Source organism: Ammospiza nelsoni, chromosome 17 (genome assembly GCF_027579445.1).
Source record: "Ammospiza nelsoni isolate bAmmNel1 chromosome 17, bAmmNel1.pri, whole genome shotgun sequence".
NCBI lineage: Eukaryota > Metazoa > Chordata > Aves > Passeriformes > Passerellidae > Ammospiza > Ammospiza nelsoni.
This window is the reverse complement of record NC_080649.1, coordinates 1,586,645-1,606,732: the sequence shown is the minus strand read 5'-3', so window position 1 is coordinate 1,606,732 and position 20,088 is coordinate 1,586,645. Positions and strand designations below refer to the sequence as shown.

The 20,088-nt window shown below is 49.7% G+C and overlaps 1 protein-coding gene across 1 annotated transcript in view; it reads left to right on the top strand.

Moving 5' to 3' along the window:
- LOC132081003 (lipase maturation factor 1-like) overlaps positions 1-16,371 on the top strand; it is a 92,864-nt gene extending 76,493 nt beyond the window's left edge. The window contains exons 6-8 of the mRNA XM_059484466.1: positions 2,168-2,351; positions 9,604-9,716; positions 15,728-16,371. Coding sequence (XP_059340449.1) covers positions 2,168-2,351; positions 9,604-9,716; positions 15,728-15,902 — 472 coding nt within the window. The 3' untranslated portion in view covers positions 15,903-16,371. The remainder of the gene's footprint in view (positions 1-2,167; positions 2,352-9,603; positions 9,717-15,727) is intronic.
- The last annotated feature ends 3,717 nt before the right edge of the window (positions 16,372-20,088 follow it).

Below are 20,088 nucleotides of genomic sequence, written 5' to 3'. Positions count from 1 at the left end.
ACCTGCTCTGTGCCTTCAGCCTAAAGAGAAACCCTTCCAGCAGGCCTGGATTGTGAAAGGGATGGAGAAAAGAAGCAGGTTTCTTTCCCTGTGAAATACAGTGTATGATATAGCTGTTTATGAGAGAGGTGGAAAAAAGGGGCAGGTTTCTTTCCCACTAAATTCCAATTTATGGATTATCTGTTTATTAGAAATAAGGAGAAAAAGAACAGGTTTCTTTCCCACTAAATTCCAATTTATGGATTATCTGTTTATGAGAAATAAGAAGAAAAGGTGCAGGTTTCTTTCCCACTGAATTCCAATGTATGGATTATCTGTTTATGATAAATATGTAGAAAAGGAGCAGGTTTCTTTCCCACTGAATTTATTTCTCTGAGCTGTCTGTGAGTCAGCTCATTCCATCGACATAGCAAACGTAAGAGCAGGATGAAAATATCCATTGGAGCAGGATGAAAATATCCATAGGAGAGTTCATCCAGGATATCTTCACCATCCCCAGCCCTCTTTATTTCTGGTGAGCTTCTCTTCTCCTGCACTTCTTTTGCTCTCCCTCCTGGAAACATCCATAGCAGCTCTTGGTAGCAGATTTTTCCAGTGAGTGACTTGCTAAAGTCATAATATAAATATAAATATAAATATAAATATAAATATAAATATAAATATAAATATAAATATAAATATAAATATAAATATAAATATAAATGTAGATATAAATGTAGATATAAATGTAGATATAAATGTAGATATAAATGTAGATATAAATATAAATGTATTTTGCAGAAGGTGAAGCAGTTTGGCTGTTAAAGGTTTGGCCTCCCCAGTGAAGGGGAGGAACGAGTCCCACCATAAGCACTGGAGATGCTGAGGACACATCAAATTAACATCATTTTTCCTCAGTTTTTCAAATAGCAGAAATTTCTGTGGACAGAAAAAAACCTAAAATAATATTTAAAACATCAACACTTGTGGAAAATGCCAAAATTTCCTCCTTTTTAGAGAGAGAGAAATAAGCCCTGAAGCTCTCTGAAGGCTGGAGTGGTGAAGCTCCAGGAGATTGTTTTCTTTGGGCTGTTGTCCTTTTTCTTCTCCAGCCCTTGGTTTCTGTTTGAGCAGTTACCAGACCCTACAGAGCATGTGCTGAAATGCTGCTGTAATATGTTGGTAATTCCAGCCTATGTAAACCAATAAAAAGAGGATTGCAGCTTATAATGAATGTGGGATGATGTGAAAGCTGACAGGTTTGGGATCACACAGTAGGAGCAGGCTTTTATTGGTAATTTGGTGTCCCTGATTTACAGGGTGTTCCTGAGCCTTGGGCAGCTGGCCATGGCTCAGAGCTCAGCCCGGGGGATGAAATGGAACTTGGCTGGAGAACCCACACATCTCCTCAATGGAGGCAACAATTATAAGAGGAGATGCTCAGCATTCCTTAGGTTGGGAGCATCTGTCCCTGGGAGCCGTCAGGGAGGAAGGTGGAGCTTGTGTGTTCCCAAATTTTCAGTTTCTTGGGCTGGAGGAGGCAAAATCAAAGTAGGAAAAAAACCCAAAGGGTGTTGTGGCTGCAGAGCTTTGCCAGGCAGGTTTCTGTGGCTCTGTGTTCAGTATAAAAAGCAGCTCCTGGGGCAGGTGGGTGTCCCTGGCACTCCATCCAGGACTCCAGGGTGGTGTTTCCATGGCCATTCCCAGTGCTCCGTGCTGGGATTGCAGCTGAGCCACTCATGAGCTGCTCTGCTCTGATCCAGAACCACAGCCCCACCTGTACTGCAGGAACCATCCTGATGGATCCCAGCTGGCCCTGGGGCTGGGACAGCTGCAGCTGGTAAAGGGAAGAGGATGGAGTTTGGCTCTGGTGCTGCAGAGAGGAAGGTCCCAGGATCCAGAGAAGCTCTGGGTCCAACTGTGCCTCCAGGCCAGTGTTCCATGTGGGCTCTCATGGACCAGAACTTTTAGCTGAGACTGGGGAGAAATCCTTCTCCTTTCTTCCTGGCACAGATTCCCATCCCTGGCAGTGCCCAAGGCCAGGCTGGACAGGGCTTGGAGCAGCTTGGGACAGTGGAAAGTGTTGGGGTTGGAACTGGATGGGCTTTTCCCACCCAAACCTTCCTGTGATTTTTTGATTTTCCATTATCTGAGCCAAGTAACAACAACATCCTGCTGTACCCCACAGCATCACCAAGGAGAGGACAGAGGTGATCCTTCAGGGAACCTCCAGCCTGGATCCCAATGACCCCACAGCAGTCTGGGAGGAGTTTGAGTTCAAGTGCAAGCCTGGGGACCTGAGGAGGAGGCCCTGCCTCATCTCCCCCTACCACTATCGCCTCGACTGGCTCATGTGGTTTGCTGCCTTCCAGGTAGGTGCCTCTGGAAGCCTGGAAGGGCCTTCCTTGACCAGGAAAAAGCAATTACATGGATTTACTATGTGTTGGGATCGCAGGGGAATGTTGGAAGCAGTGGCTGAGTTAATTATGTTAAAAAAAAAAAAAAAAAAAAGGCAAGAACAAAGGTTGTGTTCCTAAAGGACTGTGCTACTGTAATGAAACTCTTGGCAATTTTATGTGATGGGGTTTTTTTTAAGGGTTTCTTAGCAATTCCAGGAATCCCTGTTGGAGACAGCAGCTCCCATTCCTCACCTGCCCACACATGGACATTGGTCCCTCCAAATATTGTCCCCACGTGATAGTAGCAAACAGGTGACAGCCAGAAATTAAATAAGGGGGAAAGTTGAACATTAATTATTGTTTAGCTTATTTTGCAAATCTTACCCACATGACATGGGCTGGGGTTTCCAGGACTGACTGACAGCAGTGGCACGAGGAAAACCCATCTCAGATTATACCCCAAACTTTTCTCTTTGTCCCTGCATCCTCTCCTGGAATATCTTCAAGCCCCTGGGTTTGCTGTCCCTGTGGTATTTTCATTCTGGAGCCTTTGGGATTCCTGGGCCCTGACATCAGGCCGTGGTTTGATGTTTACCCCGCTGGTTTGTGTGTGCTGGAATTTCATTTAATCTGCATTAGGGCTGCTTATCCCTCAGGAAAAGCTCAGCCAAGGTCCAAAGTGCAGCCAGGAACGGTGCCTGGAATTAGGGAAAGGTGCAGGGCGTGGATGGAGCTGGGGGCTGAAGTCAGGAAGTGTTTTGGGGAGAAATCAGCTCCCCCAGGCACAATAACTCAGCCTGTTTGCATCCTTACTGTTAGATTTCATATTATTCATTCTGAATTCATCATTTGTAGTGTTTAATTCATTATTTGTAGTGCTTAATTCATTCTTACTAGTGTGCAATTCACTATTGTTAGTGTTTATTTCATTATTATTAGTATTTATTCATTATTTTTAGTGTTTAATTCACTGAAAGTTTCCCCCACGTGTTCCCATTCACCTGTTGGGAGCGTTGGTCTCTCCAGGTGTGTCTCTCCACAGCAGCTAATTAGCAGCAATTAGTGTTGGAGGTCCCTTTGCTGTGGCAGGCTGGAGAGTGGGAATGGAGATAACTGTTGTGGAGAACAGTGGGAATAGAGAAAATAGTGGAAAGCAGTGGGAATGGAGAAAATTGTTGTGAAAAGCAGTGGGAATGAGGTTAACTTTTGGAAAAAAGGGGGAATGAGGATAATTGTTGTGGAAAATGGAGGAATGGGGATAATTGTTGTGGGAAGCAGTGGGAATTGGGGTAACTCTTGTGGAGATCAGTGGGAATGGGGATAACTTTTGGAAAACGGGGAATGAGGATAACTTGTGGAATACAGTGGGAATAGAGAAATTTGTTGTGGAGAACAGTGGGAATGGGGATAACTGTTGTGGAAAGCAGTGGAAATGGGGATAACTGTTGTGGAAAGCAGTGGAAATGGGGATAACTGTTGTGGAAAGCAGTGGAAATGGGGATAACTGTTGTGGAAAGCAGTGGGAAATGGGGATAACTGTTGTGGAAAGCAGTGGGAAGGCAGTTGCCCGGGCAGGGCAGTGAGCTGGGATGCTCAGGCATGTAAATACCTGCTTAAGCAGGGAAGCAAATCCCGTTTGGAATGGCCACAGCTCGGCTGGAGCACCGGGAGCTGCAGACCTGCTGCCAGCTGCCTCCCTGGGCTGCCTGTCCTGCACAGGCACAGAGATCCCCGGGTGCTGTTTGCACCTGCAGCCCCCCAGAGCAGCAGAGAGGAGGAGAAGCAGGAGCTGAAAGCCCAGGAGGAGCCCCTGTGAACCAGAGGAGCTGTGCAAAACCCGTGTGGGAGCTCACAGAGCCCATAAAGACGAGCGGGTTCAGCCTCTGGATTAGACTGAATTTATTCCCAGAAGTTCTGGGATGTTTCTCTGGCACCGCTCTCCCCTGGCTCCAGGGCTGTCTGCACCAGGGCTGACGCTCCCAGCTCTGACAGGCTGTGCAAAAGCCCCGGATTTGGGGGAAAGAGATTTCCCATCCCTCGTGCTGCTCCTGACAGGCTCCTCTTTGCACCTCATCAGCACCGGGATCCCCCAGGAGCTTCCTGCAGGATTCACTGGGAAATTGCCTCCAGCCTGGCCTTGGGCACTGCCAGGGATCCAGGGGCAGCCAGAGCTGCTCTGGGCACCTGTGCCAGCACATCCCCACCCTCAGAAATGGCAGAATATTATTTAATCCCACAAAATTGAGGTGAAGCATTAGGAATAACTCTCCCCCCCCTTGACACTTCCATGTGTTAGTGCACAAACATGCTGGGTTATTGTTAAAGGCTTATCTGTGCTCCAGCTACTGGTGCCAACCCTCCTGTAATTATTTGACTTCTGGTTTATGGTGGAATTTCAGGAATAGCCCAACACTGAGCTGGGCTGGCACAAAAATCATTCCAGTTCCTGGATTCAGCATTACTGATCAATAACAACCAGAAAACAAATACTGCTCATACTTCTGGGGCTTTGAGCTGGTCGGCTCTGCTGCTGTTGTGGATTCTACAGAAGTCGGATGTTTATTGCTCCAAAGGGTTGTTGTCCACCAGTGGAAAAGGAAAAATCCAAGGGAAAAGCTTTTCCCTTCCTTCTTGTGGCATGAGGGGTGTTTATTCTGTTTGGGGACTGCATGGCCAACACAAAGGCACCCTCTTGGTGCTCATCAAAGAATAACTGCTCCAAAATAACAAAATATTGCTGTCCTCAGATTGGATTTAAAGCCCAGCGTTTGTTGGATCGTTCCTTAAAGCTGCTCCAAAAGTCTGGGGATGTAAAAACTCACAGTGGAACAGAGCTTGGGATGCAATGTGTGTTTTCCAGAGATGAAGATATTTATAAAAAACCTTCAGCGGCTTTCCTTAGAGCAGAGAGAGCCTCCAGCAGCAGGGCTGGTGCTCTGGGTGGTAAAAGGATGTGATGGAGGATTCAGGTTATGCATGGGCTGGAAGAGCTGAGGCAAAGTAACCCCAAAGTAACCAAGCAGGCAGGTGCATGTTCCTGTCAGATATTTGATTTGAGCCTGCTGTTGTCTCAGCCTTGCAGCCAGAATGTGTTCAGAGGGAAAATCTGCCTGGGGGAGGAGGTGTGGATGTCACCATCATCCCTCAGTGCTCCCTGCAGCCAGCTCAGCTTTTCCTTCCTTTTTTTCCTTCCTTTTTTTCCTTCCTTTTTTTCCTTCCTTTTTTTCCTTCCTTTTTTTCCTTCCTTTTTTTTCCTTCCTTTTTTTCCTTCCTTTTTTTCCTTCCTTTTTTTCCTTCCTTTTTTTCCTTCCTTTTTTTCCTTCCTTTTTTTTCCTTCCTTTTTTTCCTTCCTTTTTTTCCTTCCTTTTTTTCCTTCCTTTTTTCCTTCCTTTTTTTTCCTTCCTTTTTTTCCTTCCTTTTTTTCCTTCCTTTTTTTCCTTCCTTTTTTTCCTTCCTTTTTTTCCTTCCTTTTTTTCCTTCCTTTTTTTTCCTTCCTTTTTTTCCTTCCTTTTTTTCCTTCCTTTTTTTCCTTCCTTTTTTTTCCTTCCTTTTTTTCCTTCCTTTTTTTTCCTTCCTTTTTTTCCTTCCTTTTTTTCCTTCTCCTTCTTCTCCTCCCTTTTTTTTTCCCCTTTTTTTTCCTTTCCTTTTCCTTCCTTTTTTCCTTCCTTTTTTTCCTTCCTTTTTTTTCCTTCCTTTTTTTCCTTCCTTTTTTTCCTTCCTTTTTTTCCTTCCTTTTTTTCCTTCCTCTTTTTTTCCTTCCTTTTTTTCCTTCCTTTTTTTCCTTCCTTTTTTTCCTTTAGTGGAAGGTGTCTCCCCATGGCAGGGGTTGGCACTGGATAGGTTTTGGGTCCCTTCCAGCCCAAACCATTCCATGGGGTTATTGGAGATGATGGAAGGGACCTTCCTTGGACAGCAGGATGGGAACAAGTGATGGTGAGCTGGAATTCCATAAAACAAAGGGTGCCATTAGCTGTGAGCTCCTTTCTGACAGGGATTATCCCTCCTGACAGCTCCCACTCCCTAAACAGCAATGCTGGAGGTGTTTAACTACAGCAGGGTGGCTATGGGGTGGGAATGCCCAGGATGGTGGAATTCCATGGTGGAATTCCTGGTGGCTCAGCTGTGACACACAGACAGCCCCTCACAACCCAGCAGGGGAAGTGGAACCTGCCCTGCCCCTCTGGCAGCCACTGACTCCGACCTGAAAGCCCTCAGGGCTCCCAACCACGTGAAATAATAACCCTGGGCTCCTGTGCCAAGTCTCCAGCTGTTCCCACATGTGCATCTCATCCTGACCTCCTCCTGTGCCCGTGCCAGCCCCGAGATTCCATAAAACACCACACTAATCCCCAGCCCTTTTTCATTAAATGACCAATTAAAGCTCAAGGAAAAGCCTCCTTATTATTATTATTTCAGTTGGGAACATGTTCCCTGTAGCTCCCGGAGTTTTTTGGGGGTTTTTTTTTGGGATGATAACGTTCCCTTGGCTTTGTTATCAGCAGGGTTTGGTTGCTACTGTGGCTGCTTTGCTCTGGCTCCTTAGCAGAGCTGTGGGTTTCAGTTCCGTGCATTATTAAACTCTCCTGGACACCAGGAGAACATTGAGGTGAGATTGTTCAAGGTGAGAACATTGTGTTTATTCCCTGGGAAGGTGTCGGGGTGGGGAGGTCAGGGAGGGCCAGCAGCTGCAGCAGCCCCTGGGGAGATGGGCAGTGATGCTCAGCTCCTCAGGTGTGGCTGGGACAAGGAGCAAACCCCTTCCCCAAGTGGCATTTGGGGTGAGACTGGCATGGAAAGATGGAGGGAAGTGTCTGCCTGAGGCTGAAACCTATCAGGAATTCAAAGCTTAGCAAAAAAGTGCCCCAAGTTCTTGGTTAGTCTCCTCTGTTGTACCTGAAACAGGATTTTTGGAGGTTCTGGGTGCTGGTCCCAGCTCATCTGGCTGGAGAGCTGCCCCTGACATCCCCATGGATCTGCACAGGGTGTCCATGAACGCAGACAGGCTTTGGCTCTGCTGGGGTTGGCCATGGGCTTGGTGTGTGCTCAGCTCCCTGCATGGCTTTCTGTGCTAGAACAGAGTGAAAACTCTCCACAGATGTCCAAGGGAAGTGTGTCCCTGCCCCGGGGGGCTGCAGCTCCCCAGGAGTGCTCAGGACAGGGATGGTGCTCCCTGCATGGCTGTGCACTCACTGGCTCCCAGTAAGCCCAGTATGGATCCAGCCCAGGCTCTGCGGCCCCAGGGAGGGCAGGAGCAGCTGAGGGAGGTGTGGTCCATGGATGGATGGATGGACGGATGGAGATGGAGCAGCCCAGGGATCATTGCTGTGCCGGATCAGTCCCGGCTGCTTCTCCTGTTCATTGAAGATCCCAACCCTAAATCTGACCCCAAAACAGGCCAGCCCACCTCCCATCACTGTGTGCCTCTATCCTGGATTATTTTTTCTCCTGTCATGAATGCCCTGGGTGGTTCAGGCTCTGTGTTGCACACTCAGATCCCTCTATGGTGACCATGCAGATCCATCTGGATTGCACTAGATCCACAGAGAGAGGAACTCCTCATGGTGACTTTTCCCTGGGTGCAGCCCAGATCTCCTGGACTCTTTTTGTCCCCCCTTTTCCAGGGCATCTCCTGCACTCTTTTCCCCCTTTTCCAGGGCATCCCCTGCACTCTTTCCCCCCCTTTTCCAGGCTATCACTTTGCAGGTAATGAGTTGAGCAGGGTCGTTAGCACAGCCCGGGCAGGGGGGTGGGGGCTGCACCGCCTGGAAATTTCTCACCGCAGACTTCACTGGGGCCAGACATGTTGTAAATTTTACAAGAAAAACACTTTACAGACCAGAAGTCCAACTCTGCTGAGCACAGAGCTGCTAATTAACAGTTTGGAGGCCACGGGAGCCGATCCCACCTTCCTGGAGCCTCCTGGTTCCCAGTCAGGCTTGCAGGGTTTGGGGGCCTCCTCCAGCTCCAGCTGGGGATCTCTGGTGGTTCCTGTTCACATCCTCCTGCTGCTGCTTCCCAGCTGGCACACAGGAGCTCCCAAACCTCCCAGGCTCTCCTGGAGATGATGTTTAACATCATCCACAGCACTGGGACATCTCAGGATGCTGAAGGTGTCGCTTGTGGTGTTTGATCCCTGCTGTGGCACCTTTTGGTCCCCATCATCCCTCCCTGTCCCCATCTTCCATCCCCGTCCCCCATCATCCACCCCGGATGGATGAGAGCAGATGGAAGGAGCAGGACAGAAGCAGGAGGGGCAGAGCCATCACTGTGAGAAGGTTTTTTGGCTGAAATATCTGTGGTTTTCCTCTCCATCGTGATGAGCTGGGGTCAGAAACCCCGCGAGGTAGAGCTGCCCCGATGGGCCGGGGTGTTTTCCACGGTTTCTCTCCCGTTTCCCTTGGTGACAGCAATAACAAAGCGGGCCAGGAGGGGAGGGAGCTCTGGCACAGCTCTGCCTCGGGGCTGGGCTGGCTGAGAGCCCTGCAGGTACAGCTCCTGCCTTTCCCTTTCCCACAGTGTCCCCTACTGCCTGCGCTCCAGAATCCACCCAGGAAAAAGCAGAAAATCTCAGAAAATCACCGTGGGGAAATGCTGCTAGGCAGGCTGAAGGAGAGCAGGATTCCTGCAGGGAGGGAAATCACACAATCAGGGAATGTCTGGAGCTGGAAGGGATCCATAAGGATCATCCAGACCGATCCCTGCTTCCTCGGGATGAGCTGGATTCAGTCAAACTCTGCCACTGTGCTGCTCCAGAAGGGGCTCTGGGAGGAAGGAGTTTAAAGGGGATGGATCACACAGCAGGAAGTAGAGGAGACAGGAACTGGGAATAGAGAAGCCACTTTCTTTATTTTCCTTTGGATAACACAAGGGAGCCAACCCAAACCCTTCTCCTAGGGGAAAGCAATCTGGGTTAAAAGGGTGGATGGGTTATCCATAGAAAATGTGCTGTTATGGTTCCCCTCTGGGGTTTGCTGCTAAATCAGTGATTTAAATCAAATATTTTGGGGGCAGAATTGGCAGATGAGACAAACCCAGGGAAGCTCTCCCTGCTCCCTGAGGGTGCCAGTCTCTGTGTGGACCTCAAGGATCCCACGGGACATGTGCTGAAACACTGGTAAATTCACCATTTCCCACCCAAATCCACCAAAATCCCTCCCCAAGGCCATCTTTAATCCAGGAATAACCCAGCAGCTCCTGACATTTCCATTTCTCCTTCCTTCCCAAGACCTACGAGCAGAACGAATGGATCATCCACCTGGCTGGGAAGCTGCTGGCCCAGGAGGAGGAGACCTTGTCCCTGCTGGCCACAAACCCCTTTGCAGGCAGAGACCCTCCAAGGTGAGCCTGGAGTTATCCCAAGGGAGAACTTGATCCACTTTGTTCCCATCCTGGATGTGTGGGATTTAGGGTGGCTTTGATGGACACCACAGTGCTGCCAGCACCTCATTTCCCTCCTGGAAGGGCCACAGGGAGCCTTGGGATGAGCCCATTCCCAGCAGATCCATGCAGGGCTCGGTGCTGCTGCTGCTCCTGGCCAGGAATGGTCCCTCCTGCTGTGGTTTCCTGCCCCTCAGCTCTGGGGCTTTTGCCACGTTCTCTTTGTCAAACCCCACCATTTCCATGGACCTCCTGAGGTGTTTCAAAGGCAAAACAGCCCTGCAGGAATTACTGAGTTTGTGGACACTGCTCTTGGAATTGTTTGTGTTTTCAAGGAAGAGACAAAGCCAACATCAGCCAGGGAAAGGCACAGAGGAAAACTCTGAGGTTTTACACAAAAGGAATTTTGTCCCAAAAGCATCTGTTTTGTTGATGGAGTTATATTTAGCTGAGAAAACATTTTTGGGGCATTTTGGATCAACTCAAGCCATGTTATGCTGCTGCTAATGTTTTCCATTTGAGGCTCTGAGGATGCACTGCAAACAGGGATGCAGGTCCAGGGCTCTGTGTGGAATGAAATTCCCCTTGGATCCCAATGATGTTTTCCAGCTTTAGGGCACTGCATCCCCAAAGCTCCTCAGGAGAGAGACTCTTTCTCCAGCTGAGGCACAGAAAACTTCCCACTTTTACCAAAATGGTTCCTCTGAGATGCTTTGAAAAGCCCAAGATGGTAAAAATCCCCAAATCCTGGAATGGTTTGGGTTGGGAAGGAGCTTAAAGCTCATCCAGTTCTAGCTCCAACACCTTCCACCGTCCCAGGGTGCTCCAAGCCCTGTCCAGCCTGGCCTTGGACAATTCCAGGGATCCAGGGGCAGCCACAGCTGCTCTGAGAATCTGTGCCACCCTCCCAGGGAGGAATTCCTTCCCAAAATCCCATAATCCTGCCCTCTGTGGCCTGGCGCAATGGTACTGGATGATTTTTAACCTCCCTTCCATCCCGAACCATCCCTGACCATGTAATTCCCTGATCCTGCACTTTTATCCAGAATTGAGGGGAAAATTTGCTGCCCAACCTTAGGGATCCCTCCATTCCCACCACAGTAGCTGGGTGGAAAAAACTCCTAATTTTCCTACCCTTATTCCCCCCTCCCTCCACTCCAAAGGGAGTTCTGAGACTTAATTATTTTCATTCCCTGCTAGACTAAATAATTAGGGGAAGGGGCTGTTTTCCATAAGAACCTTGCACTCCATCCTCCACGGGGTTTGTTCTGCTAATGGAAATTCTACACCTTCAATAGCCAAGGGACTTTCAGAATGAGTTAATGCCTTCGAAATGAAATTTCGGAGACCAAAGTTTGGAGGGTTCTTTACAACTCAAGAAATTATAGTATTTTTTCAAGTGTGATAAACTTCAAATGAGAAACAGGTGACTGATTAAAAATGAGGGCATTGTTGAGGGCCTGGCTGAGTGGGAAGCTTGGACCTCGAGGCTGGTGATGTTTGGGGAATGCGGATTTCCCAAATATTCTGGGGCAGTGGATAGTTCATAAAAGCCCAGCCCTCATAAATCTGAGCAGGAGGGCTTGGGCTGAGAAATTCAAAGTGTTGAACACACCATGGGAAAGGCTGCGACAATCAAAGGAAACAAAAATCAGATTTAGCCCACAGGAGGGGAAAAAAAAACCCAGGTTTTGGGGTCTGTTTGGTGTCTCTGATATTAAATCATGGTCACTTCAGGATTTTTATTCCAATTAAAGTAGCACTTCATTGGAAAAGCCCCACCATGGGTGTGAAGAGCTGGATTTGCAGTGGTGGTGTTTGTGAGGGAGCTTCCCTTTGGATGCTTTGGAGCACAGGGGAATGGGGCATTTGGGATCCTTTTTTATGGGATTTTATTATATTTCCCATTTAAAAGTGACTGGAGTTGCTATCTGGGCTGGGATGTGTGGAATCAGCCCAAGCCATGGGAAGAGCTTGGTTGTATTTGCATTTTGTAGAAGCCAATTTGGGGTTTGAACCTTCCCCAAAGAGATAAAGGTGACTCTGGGGCAGTGCTGAGAGCAGGCAGGGACTGGGAATTCCTGCAAAATCCAGGCCTCACTGGGATGAGGTGGAAAAGAATCCCTCAGCGATTACCAGAATTAAATCCCACAGCCCTGAAGGGAAGTTTAAGGGGTTTTCTTTGGGGGAAAAAAACCCTCAGTATTTCAGGGAAGGCAGAGCTCATCCCAAGCTGGCAGGATTTCCCCCAGGCTGGGAAATCTGGTGGCCATGGGATCTCTCATCCAGGGCAGGGTGAATTCCAGTCTTGGATCCATCTGGAGACAGTTTTTGGGGTTTTTTTTTCCACTCAGTTTTCTCTGCCCTTGGTGTTGTCTCACCCATCCTACCCCATCCAGAGAGGAAAAACCAGAGGAAAACCCCACTGTGCCTCTTCCCAAGGGGATTTTGAGGATCAGCTGCCCATGGGATATTCCATCTCTGTGGGACCAGACCAGAATCAGCAGCACTAAAAAACAACCCCAAAACTGCCCTGATTCCCTCAATTTAGGCCAAGATAATTAATTTCTGCTCCCTCCACCACCAGGGCAAGAGCAGCAATGCTGGAGCAATATCACCTTGATGAATTTGGGCTTCCCACCACCTGATTTACAGCAGAGCAGAGAACCTCAACACAAAACACCCCTAAAAAATCCCCAAAAAGTCACCCCATGTTTTGCTTGCTTGCTTTCCCTCTCCCACCCCTCCTTGCCTTGGCAGGCCATTAATTCTAACAGAAACCACCACTGGGTTGTTGGTTTTGTTTTTTTTTCCCTGGAACCCCTCAGCTGTTGCAGGGAGACAGCTGCACCCTCTGGAACTAATTACAGCTGTCTGGGAGATTTAGGCCCCCATCCCAGCAAGTCCAATATTGCTGCTAATTTTTAACACATCCCCCTGGGGCTGATACCCGAGGGTGCTGCGGGGCAGCTGCTGCTGCTCTGGGCATGTGCTGAGGGCAAACACTGCTGTAAAAAATAATTCTGGTTAGTTTTAGCTGTTCTGGCCTCTCCCCGAGGCCAGGGGCTGCTGGGGATGCCCCCAAAGGTGGTGGCAGAAGGGTTTTTCGGGTGGTTCAGTTGCTCCTCCTCTATCGGTGTTGTCGCTCTCCTGGCACCGCTGTTGGAGCAGGAGTTGCCCAAAGGAGGCTTTTGGTTCTCTCACAGCAGAGAGGGTTTTCCCTCTCCTAGGAGAGTCCTTGGAATGCCATCCAGCCCTTGCCATGGGCAGGGATATCATCCACCAGACCCCATCCGTGGACACTTCCAGGGTGGAGCAGCCTCAGCTTCCCTGAGGAGCTGTGCCAGGGCCTGCCCACCCTCACAGGGAGGAATTCCTTCCCAATGTCCCAGCAAATCCTTCAGTTTAAAGCCATTTCTAACAGGAGCTGGTGCCAGGGATCCAGGAGGAGCTGCCAGCCTGTGTTTGCTCGGTAAATCCCCACAAGTGCTTCTCATCCTTCTCTGAGTACCTGGGACACGCTGGTGAGGTCAGGCAGCTCCTTGCTGACCTTCCAGAAGCTGTGGGTGTTTCTCCAGAGCAGGAATCAGGGAATCTCCTGCAGGCTCAGTCTCCAAGACCTGTGGATCCCTTCCAGCTGCCAGGAGATTTTTTGGAAGCCCCAAAACTTCACAAACTCTGGAAGGATGGGAGTTTGTAGCACCTTCCCTCCCTGAATCCCAGGAAGAGGGAGCAGGACCAGCACTGGAGGAGCTGGAAAACCCCATAATTCCAGGATTGAGGCACCCAGGCAGGTTATAAACACTGGCAGAGCTTGTAAACTCTGTGAGCCCTGAAATGAGGGGCTCCAGTGGGTATTAAACACTGCAGCTTTTACATCCTGAGCCTGGCTAGGAAATATTCCCTCCTGGCTCCAGGTTTTCTCACATTTATTTTGGGAATATTTGGAGATGGGTCCAGCTTGGGAAGTGCTCTGCAGCCACTCAGTGAAGGAAAAACCTCCAAGCATCAGAGGGGCAGGTGGAGGATGCTGGGAGCAGGAGATTCCCATAAAATCAGCTCTGAAGCATTTTTGGGAGGTGGATCTGGGATTGGAGGTGGAGATGGTTTGGCAATTCCAGGAAGCAGTCAGGCAGCAATTGGAAATCTCCCATCATCCTGGAGGGGCTCCCTGGACCCTCAGGGATGAGGCTGTTCAGTAACACTCAGTTATTAACAGGAATTTTTTGTTCCTGCAAAGGAAACCCTGTGGGAATAGCTCCAGCCCCTGTTTGGCTTTTCCCAGCCTCAGAAAGAGTGAAGAGAGGGAGTGAGGAATGGGCCAGGCTGGAATGAAGGCAGCAGCTGCAGGGCAGGGTTTGTGGGGGTGAGGTGCAGGTTTGTGCTCCCCAAATTCCACTCAGGGCCCCTTTGCCTGTTTATCTTCCTTCATCGTCAGAGTCATTGAGTCATGGAATGGTTTGGGATGGAAGGGACCTTAAAACCCACGCAGTGCCACCCCTGCCATGGCCGGGACACCTTCGCTGTCCCAGGTGCTCCCAGCCCTGCCCAGCCTGGCCTTGGGCACTGCCAGGGATCCAGGGGCAGCCACAGCTGCTCTGGAAAACATGATGGGTGTGATGGACACAGAATCCCAGATCACTGAGGCTGGAAAAGGCCTTTAGGTGCAGCAAGCCCCACCTGTGCCCACTGCCCACCTTGTCCCCAGCCCAGAGCTCTGAGTGCCACCTCCAGGAATTCCTTGGACGCCTCCAGGGATGGGGACTCCAAACCTCCCTGTGCATCCCATATTCCCATGGTTTCGTAGGAGAATCCTTCCTGTGCTGCTCTCCTGGGTCCCAGCGGGACTGGAGCAGAGCTGTTGGGCTTGGAGCCACCCCTGGGCTGGGTGCAGCTTTCCCAAATCCCCTCACCCTGCCCTGCTCCCCAAAGCCCAGCGCTGATGGCAAACCCATCGGAGCCGTCCCTCATTATTTCAGCAGCAGGAAGGACCTTCCCAGCACTCCAGGGATCCCCCAGCTGCAGTGCCCTGCTCAGTAGCAGGGTCTGTATTTTCCTAGTGGAGCAGAGCAGGTTTAAATGAGCACTGACACGACTTTGACAGTTTTATTTTGTGGGTGTTTTATGGACTCGCCCGGCGACGCCGGCGATGCTCCTGGCGCGGGCGCCGCTGCGGCCCTTGTCAGCATGTCCTACATCAAGGGGGACAAACCCCCCGGATCCAGCGGCATGGGCAGCTCCCAGGGTGTTTCCTGACACTGATGAATGTTCCTTTCTGCACTGCTTTCAAAGTCCTCTGCTGTCAGCTCCCACAGCAGCCGGAGAACAGATGCGCTCAGAGCCGCGCCGCCGCTGCCTGGGCAGGGCGTGCTGGGGGCTCACACTCCCTGCTCCCAAATATCCCAGGCACAAACACTCCAGGATGGCTCTGAGAAAGGAAAAAATCTTATTATTCCTGCTACTACTATTATTATTATTATCATTATTTCATATTTATCTGTGGAAAGGTGTGGGGAGTGCTCAGAGCAAGGGATGTTAAAGCTCCTCTGCTCATGCATCATTCCCGAGGCACAGCTGGATTCCTGAATGGCATCAAGAGGAGCTTGGGAGCTTCCCAAAGCCTTCCCAAAGTCACTGCTGCTGGCTGTGGGCATCCCAAGGATGGACGGATAAATGGATGAATGAGGGATGAATGGATGAATGAGGGATGGATATAGGGATAATGGATGGATGCACAGATAGATGATGGATGGATGGATGGATGGATGGATGGATGGATGGATGGATGGATGGATGGATGGATAATTGGATGGAAGGATGGAGTACCAGGATGCGGAGCCACCCTGAGCACCCTCAAGCCGATTTCTCCATTCAGAAAGGCTCCAAAACACCAATCCAAAGGAACAAACCACAGTCCAAGCCTCTCCCCAGGAGCCCTGGCAAGGCCTGAGCTGCTGTTCTGTCTCCCACAGGTGGATCCGGGGGGAACACTTCAGGTACAAGTTCAGCCAGCCCGGGGGGAAGCACGCCCGCGATGGGAAGTGGTGGATCCGGAAAAGGATCGGCCCCTATTTCCCCCCCGTCAACCTGCAGGGCCTCAGGAAGTTCTTTGAGGACAGGAATTGGCCTTATCCCGTGCAGGGCTGAGGGAAGAGGATGGCCAGGACAAGAGGGACCAGCTGGGAAGATGGAGAATGGGCAGCTCCTTCCAAACATCTCTGGTTTTTATCCGTGTCCTTGTTCACGGCTCTTTTCCAGAAGATTCTTCCAGAAGATTCCCAGCCAATTTGCCCACTTGCTTTGTAAGCTGCTTTTTTTTCTCACCTCAGTGGGTGATTTCTTTTGCCAGGCTGCTCCATTCAGGAATTCCTCTGGAACTGGGAAAAGGCAAGCAAATAACCAAGACTGGTTTTGGGGGACGTGTTGGTGCTGCCAAAAGCAGCTGAATGTGGGTTTGAACCAAAAATGGGGAAAACAAACCAGGAGGGATCTCTGTGGTGGTGTGGGCTGTGCAGGCAGGCACAGGAATGGCCCTTTTCCATGTTCTCTTGCACCTTTTTAACCACATACACCAATTGGGCACCACTGGGAACGTGTTCCTGGAAAGGAATTAAAGAAACAATCCTTGAATAACCAGCAGGAGCCTCACTGGGTTTTTGTATTTCCTGGAAGTGCTAAAAAGGGAAAAAAAGGAGCCCAAGGGACAAGGCAGCTCCCATGGGAGTGGGGTGGCAGGTGAGCAATGAGGTGAGTCCTGACTTGTGTTTTGGGGAGAATCCAAAATTTGGTGTTGTGTCCAAATGTCTGTCCCCATCCTGGGGATCCAGGGCTGGGAGAGGAGAATTCCCCCTCTCCTTCTCCCCTGGCTTCCAGGGTGCCTCTGCTCAGGGTTCCTCGTGGTTTCAGTGGATTTTCCATCCAAGCTGCTCCTTCTGCAGTGGGTGCAGCCGTGGATGGGAGAGGGGTGACAGGGGATGGGTGACAGTGACACCCCCCGGGCACCCCCATGCACTGGGCACCCCAGCCCTGGCCTCCCCCTCCCCAATTTAATGAATTTCTTTTGCTTTCCAACCTCTGGGTCAGGGATAATGGATCCCAGACCAGCATTCCCATTCCTGTTTGCTGCTTGTTAAGCTTTTTTTTCCCCTTTTTCTTTTTTCAATGCAAGCTCCCCACTCTGTTTCAGAGCAGTGCCTGGAAGATAAAACCCATCCAAAGGGGCAGGAGGAGATTCCATTGGAAATGTATACCTGGGACAAGAATTTAGAAAAGAAAAGGAACAATTATTCTGAGGTGGGAGGAAATCAGAACCACATTCAGTTATCTGCTCACTGGGAAGGGTTTTGTGGAGAGGATTTTTATCCCAGAGTTCAGCACTGAAAGGCAAATTCTACAGCAGCACCAGGGGAGGAAAATCCACCTGGGAGCTGCTCCTGCCAGCTCTGATGTCCCTGAGGTGCCACCAGCCTCTGCAGAGGTTCTGGAGGGCAGGGTTGGGCTGAGCCCCATGGGGTGATGCCCTTCCTGGCTCATCCCAATCCCAAACCCGATCTCATCCCGCTCCCTCCTCCTGGTTCTCTGTCAGGTCCAGGGAAATTCCAGAGCTGAGACAGGCAGGACGTGGCCAGGTGGTCACCCCATGTCCATCCTGAGCAGCTCCAGCTCCACCATGGCTGGAGACATCCTAGGGCTGTTCCTGAATCAGAAATAATCCATTTTAATTTTTTTATTTTCTTTTCCTACATGGAATTTACTGACCCTTGGGGTACCCCAAGTGTTTACACTTAGTGTAACTGAGGTAGAAGTTATTTTCCCCCTTTTTTCTCAAGATTCCAGCATTTGGAAGCATGAGGTCCCTTCACAAGCCCAGCTGGGTTTGCATGTCTGCCCATTGGCCACTGGCTGTGGTGAGGTGGATGCAGCTCATCCCAGCTGATTTCCCCCCTAAAAAAGAAGGAATTCTCCCTTTTTTTTTTTTTAATCCCACATCCAGGTCTGTTCCTGAGGAGAGCAGAAGGTGAATGTGAATGGACAGAGGGGTTTAACTCATCCCCTGGATGTAGGGAATGAGGAGATGATTTGTGCTTGGGGAATTTGGGAAGAACCAGCAGCAAGGGATGATCCCATGGCGAAGGGATGGGGCTGTGGGAGGCTGGATGGGGCATCCAGACATTCCAGAGGGGCTGGAAAGGACCTGAAATCCCATCCCATCCCACCCCTGCCATGGCAGGGACACCTCCCACTGTCCCAGGGTGCTCCAAGCCCCAGTGTCCACCCAGGTTCCATTTTCAAACATTCCTCTAATAACCCGAATTTGCTTTGTGTTTTGGGAATGTGGAGGGGTCAGTGGTGAGGAGCTGCTGGAGATGAGTTTGTGTCCATGCAGAAATTACCCCCACCAACCCAGAGAATTCCTTATTCCTGCATCTTTTATAAATCAGAGGCATTGATTTTTAAAGCAGCCAAACTCCAGGCTGGGAATTCCCATAGGAAATCCCTGCAGTCATATCCATTCCCTGCTCCCAGCTGCTTGGAAAAGCTGGCTTTGCTTTAGCACATATGAAAGGGAAAAGCCTTTTTTGTTTTTTTCCTTCCTGGTAGATTGAGTTTGGCCAAACAATTCCTTGTGAACTGCTGGGCAGGAGGCACAAACCTGTAGGCAAAATTATGCAGCTGCTCCAAGTTTAGAGCAGCATGGGATGAATTTCAGGATCATGTATTAGTTTCCATTTAATCTGATTATTCCAGGCTGGAGTTCCTGGAGGGTCTTCAGGTTATTGTCAGTCAAAAGAATCTTTAAAAGCTTCCATTTGCACTCAGCTTTTCCCATTCCAAGTCTATTTTCATTATGGATCGATTTTGATTTTAATGAAAAAATTATTCTCCCAACTCCCTGCTTTATTCTTCCCCCCCCCCCCCCCCCTTGGGGTTAAAATTGAAGCCACGACGGGGTCTTGCCACTCAAAATCCCATTTTCCAGCTTTCCTCAGGGTGTTGCTTGGGCAGACAGCAAGGGGCAGATAACTTGGGAAGGCACCTTCTGTGCTCTGCCTGCGGCCCAGCTATTGCTCACTGGGAGAACATTCCAGTGCCCCTAATCCCAGGGGAATTCCAGCTCCAGAGTCTGCAGACAAATCAGGATTCTTTGATGCTGGAAGCCCTTTGCTGTGCTGTCACTGCAGGGCTCGTTGCTGTCACCTCCTCTCAGCTGCGGCCACGTCACAGCCCCAGATCCTCAGCTTGGCCACGTTCTCCAGGCAGGCAGGTGAGGAGGAGGAAGCTGAGCTCTGGAATTGTCCCTGTGTGAGGGACAAACTCCTGTCCTATTTTCCCACAGATTTTCCCCCATTTTCCCACAGATTTTACCACATTTTTTCCTACTGATTTTTCCCCATTTTGCCTCGTTTTTCCACGGATTTTTCCCCATTTTCCCACAGATTTTTCCCCATTCTTCCACAGATTTTTCCCCATTTTTCCACAGATCCTGCTCATCTTTCCACATATTTCCCCCCGTTTTTCTACAGATTTTTCCTCATTCTTCCACAGATTTTTCCCCATTCTTCCACAGATTTTTCTTCATTTTCCCACAGATTTTTCCCTGTTCTTCCATGGATCTTCCCCCATTTTTCCACAGATTTTGCCCCATTCTTACACAGATTTTTTTTCCCCATTTTTCCACGTATTTTCCCCCATTTTTCCACGTTTTCTTTGCCATGCCCATCCCCACCTTGCCCCATTCCCCAGCCCAGGCTGGATCCCGCTCCCTCTGCAGTAGCAGCTCTGGGTAGGGTTGCACAGGGCTGAGCTTTCCCCGTGTGCTGGGACAATTCCACTGAAATCACAGCACCTGCAAGTGGTTACTTAGAATAATAAATAACTGATAGATTATCAAATAAAGCCCTGGCTCGGGATGAGGTCATCCCTGCCCCGTGTCCTGCCTCTCCCAGCGTTTGGGAGCTGCTTTCCTGCTGCTCCTGGGCTAAATCCCTCTTGTATCAGGCAATAAAAAACTTGTCAGGATTAAAGAATCAATTAGGAATTAGCCAAAGGGGCAAAGCCTAACCCAAACACGCTGATAAAATCCAGTAGGTGATTATGGGAAGGGCTTTGATTTCATCAGGCTTTGGAAAGGAATAGTTGCTCCTTACAGAGCATGGAACAGCCCAGACTGGGTGTTTTTGCAGCTTTATAGAGGAGGAAATTCTGGTGCTCACTGACAAATGTGGGGACATGCCACGGTTTAGGGCTGAAGGGACTTGAGGAGCATCATTCCCTGGTTGGAAAAATGGGCTTGGGAATCTTTTCAAGGCCAACCCTGCCTTGATCCCACCCT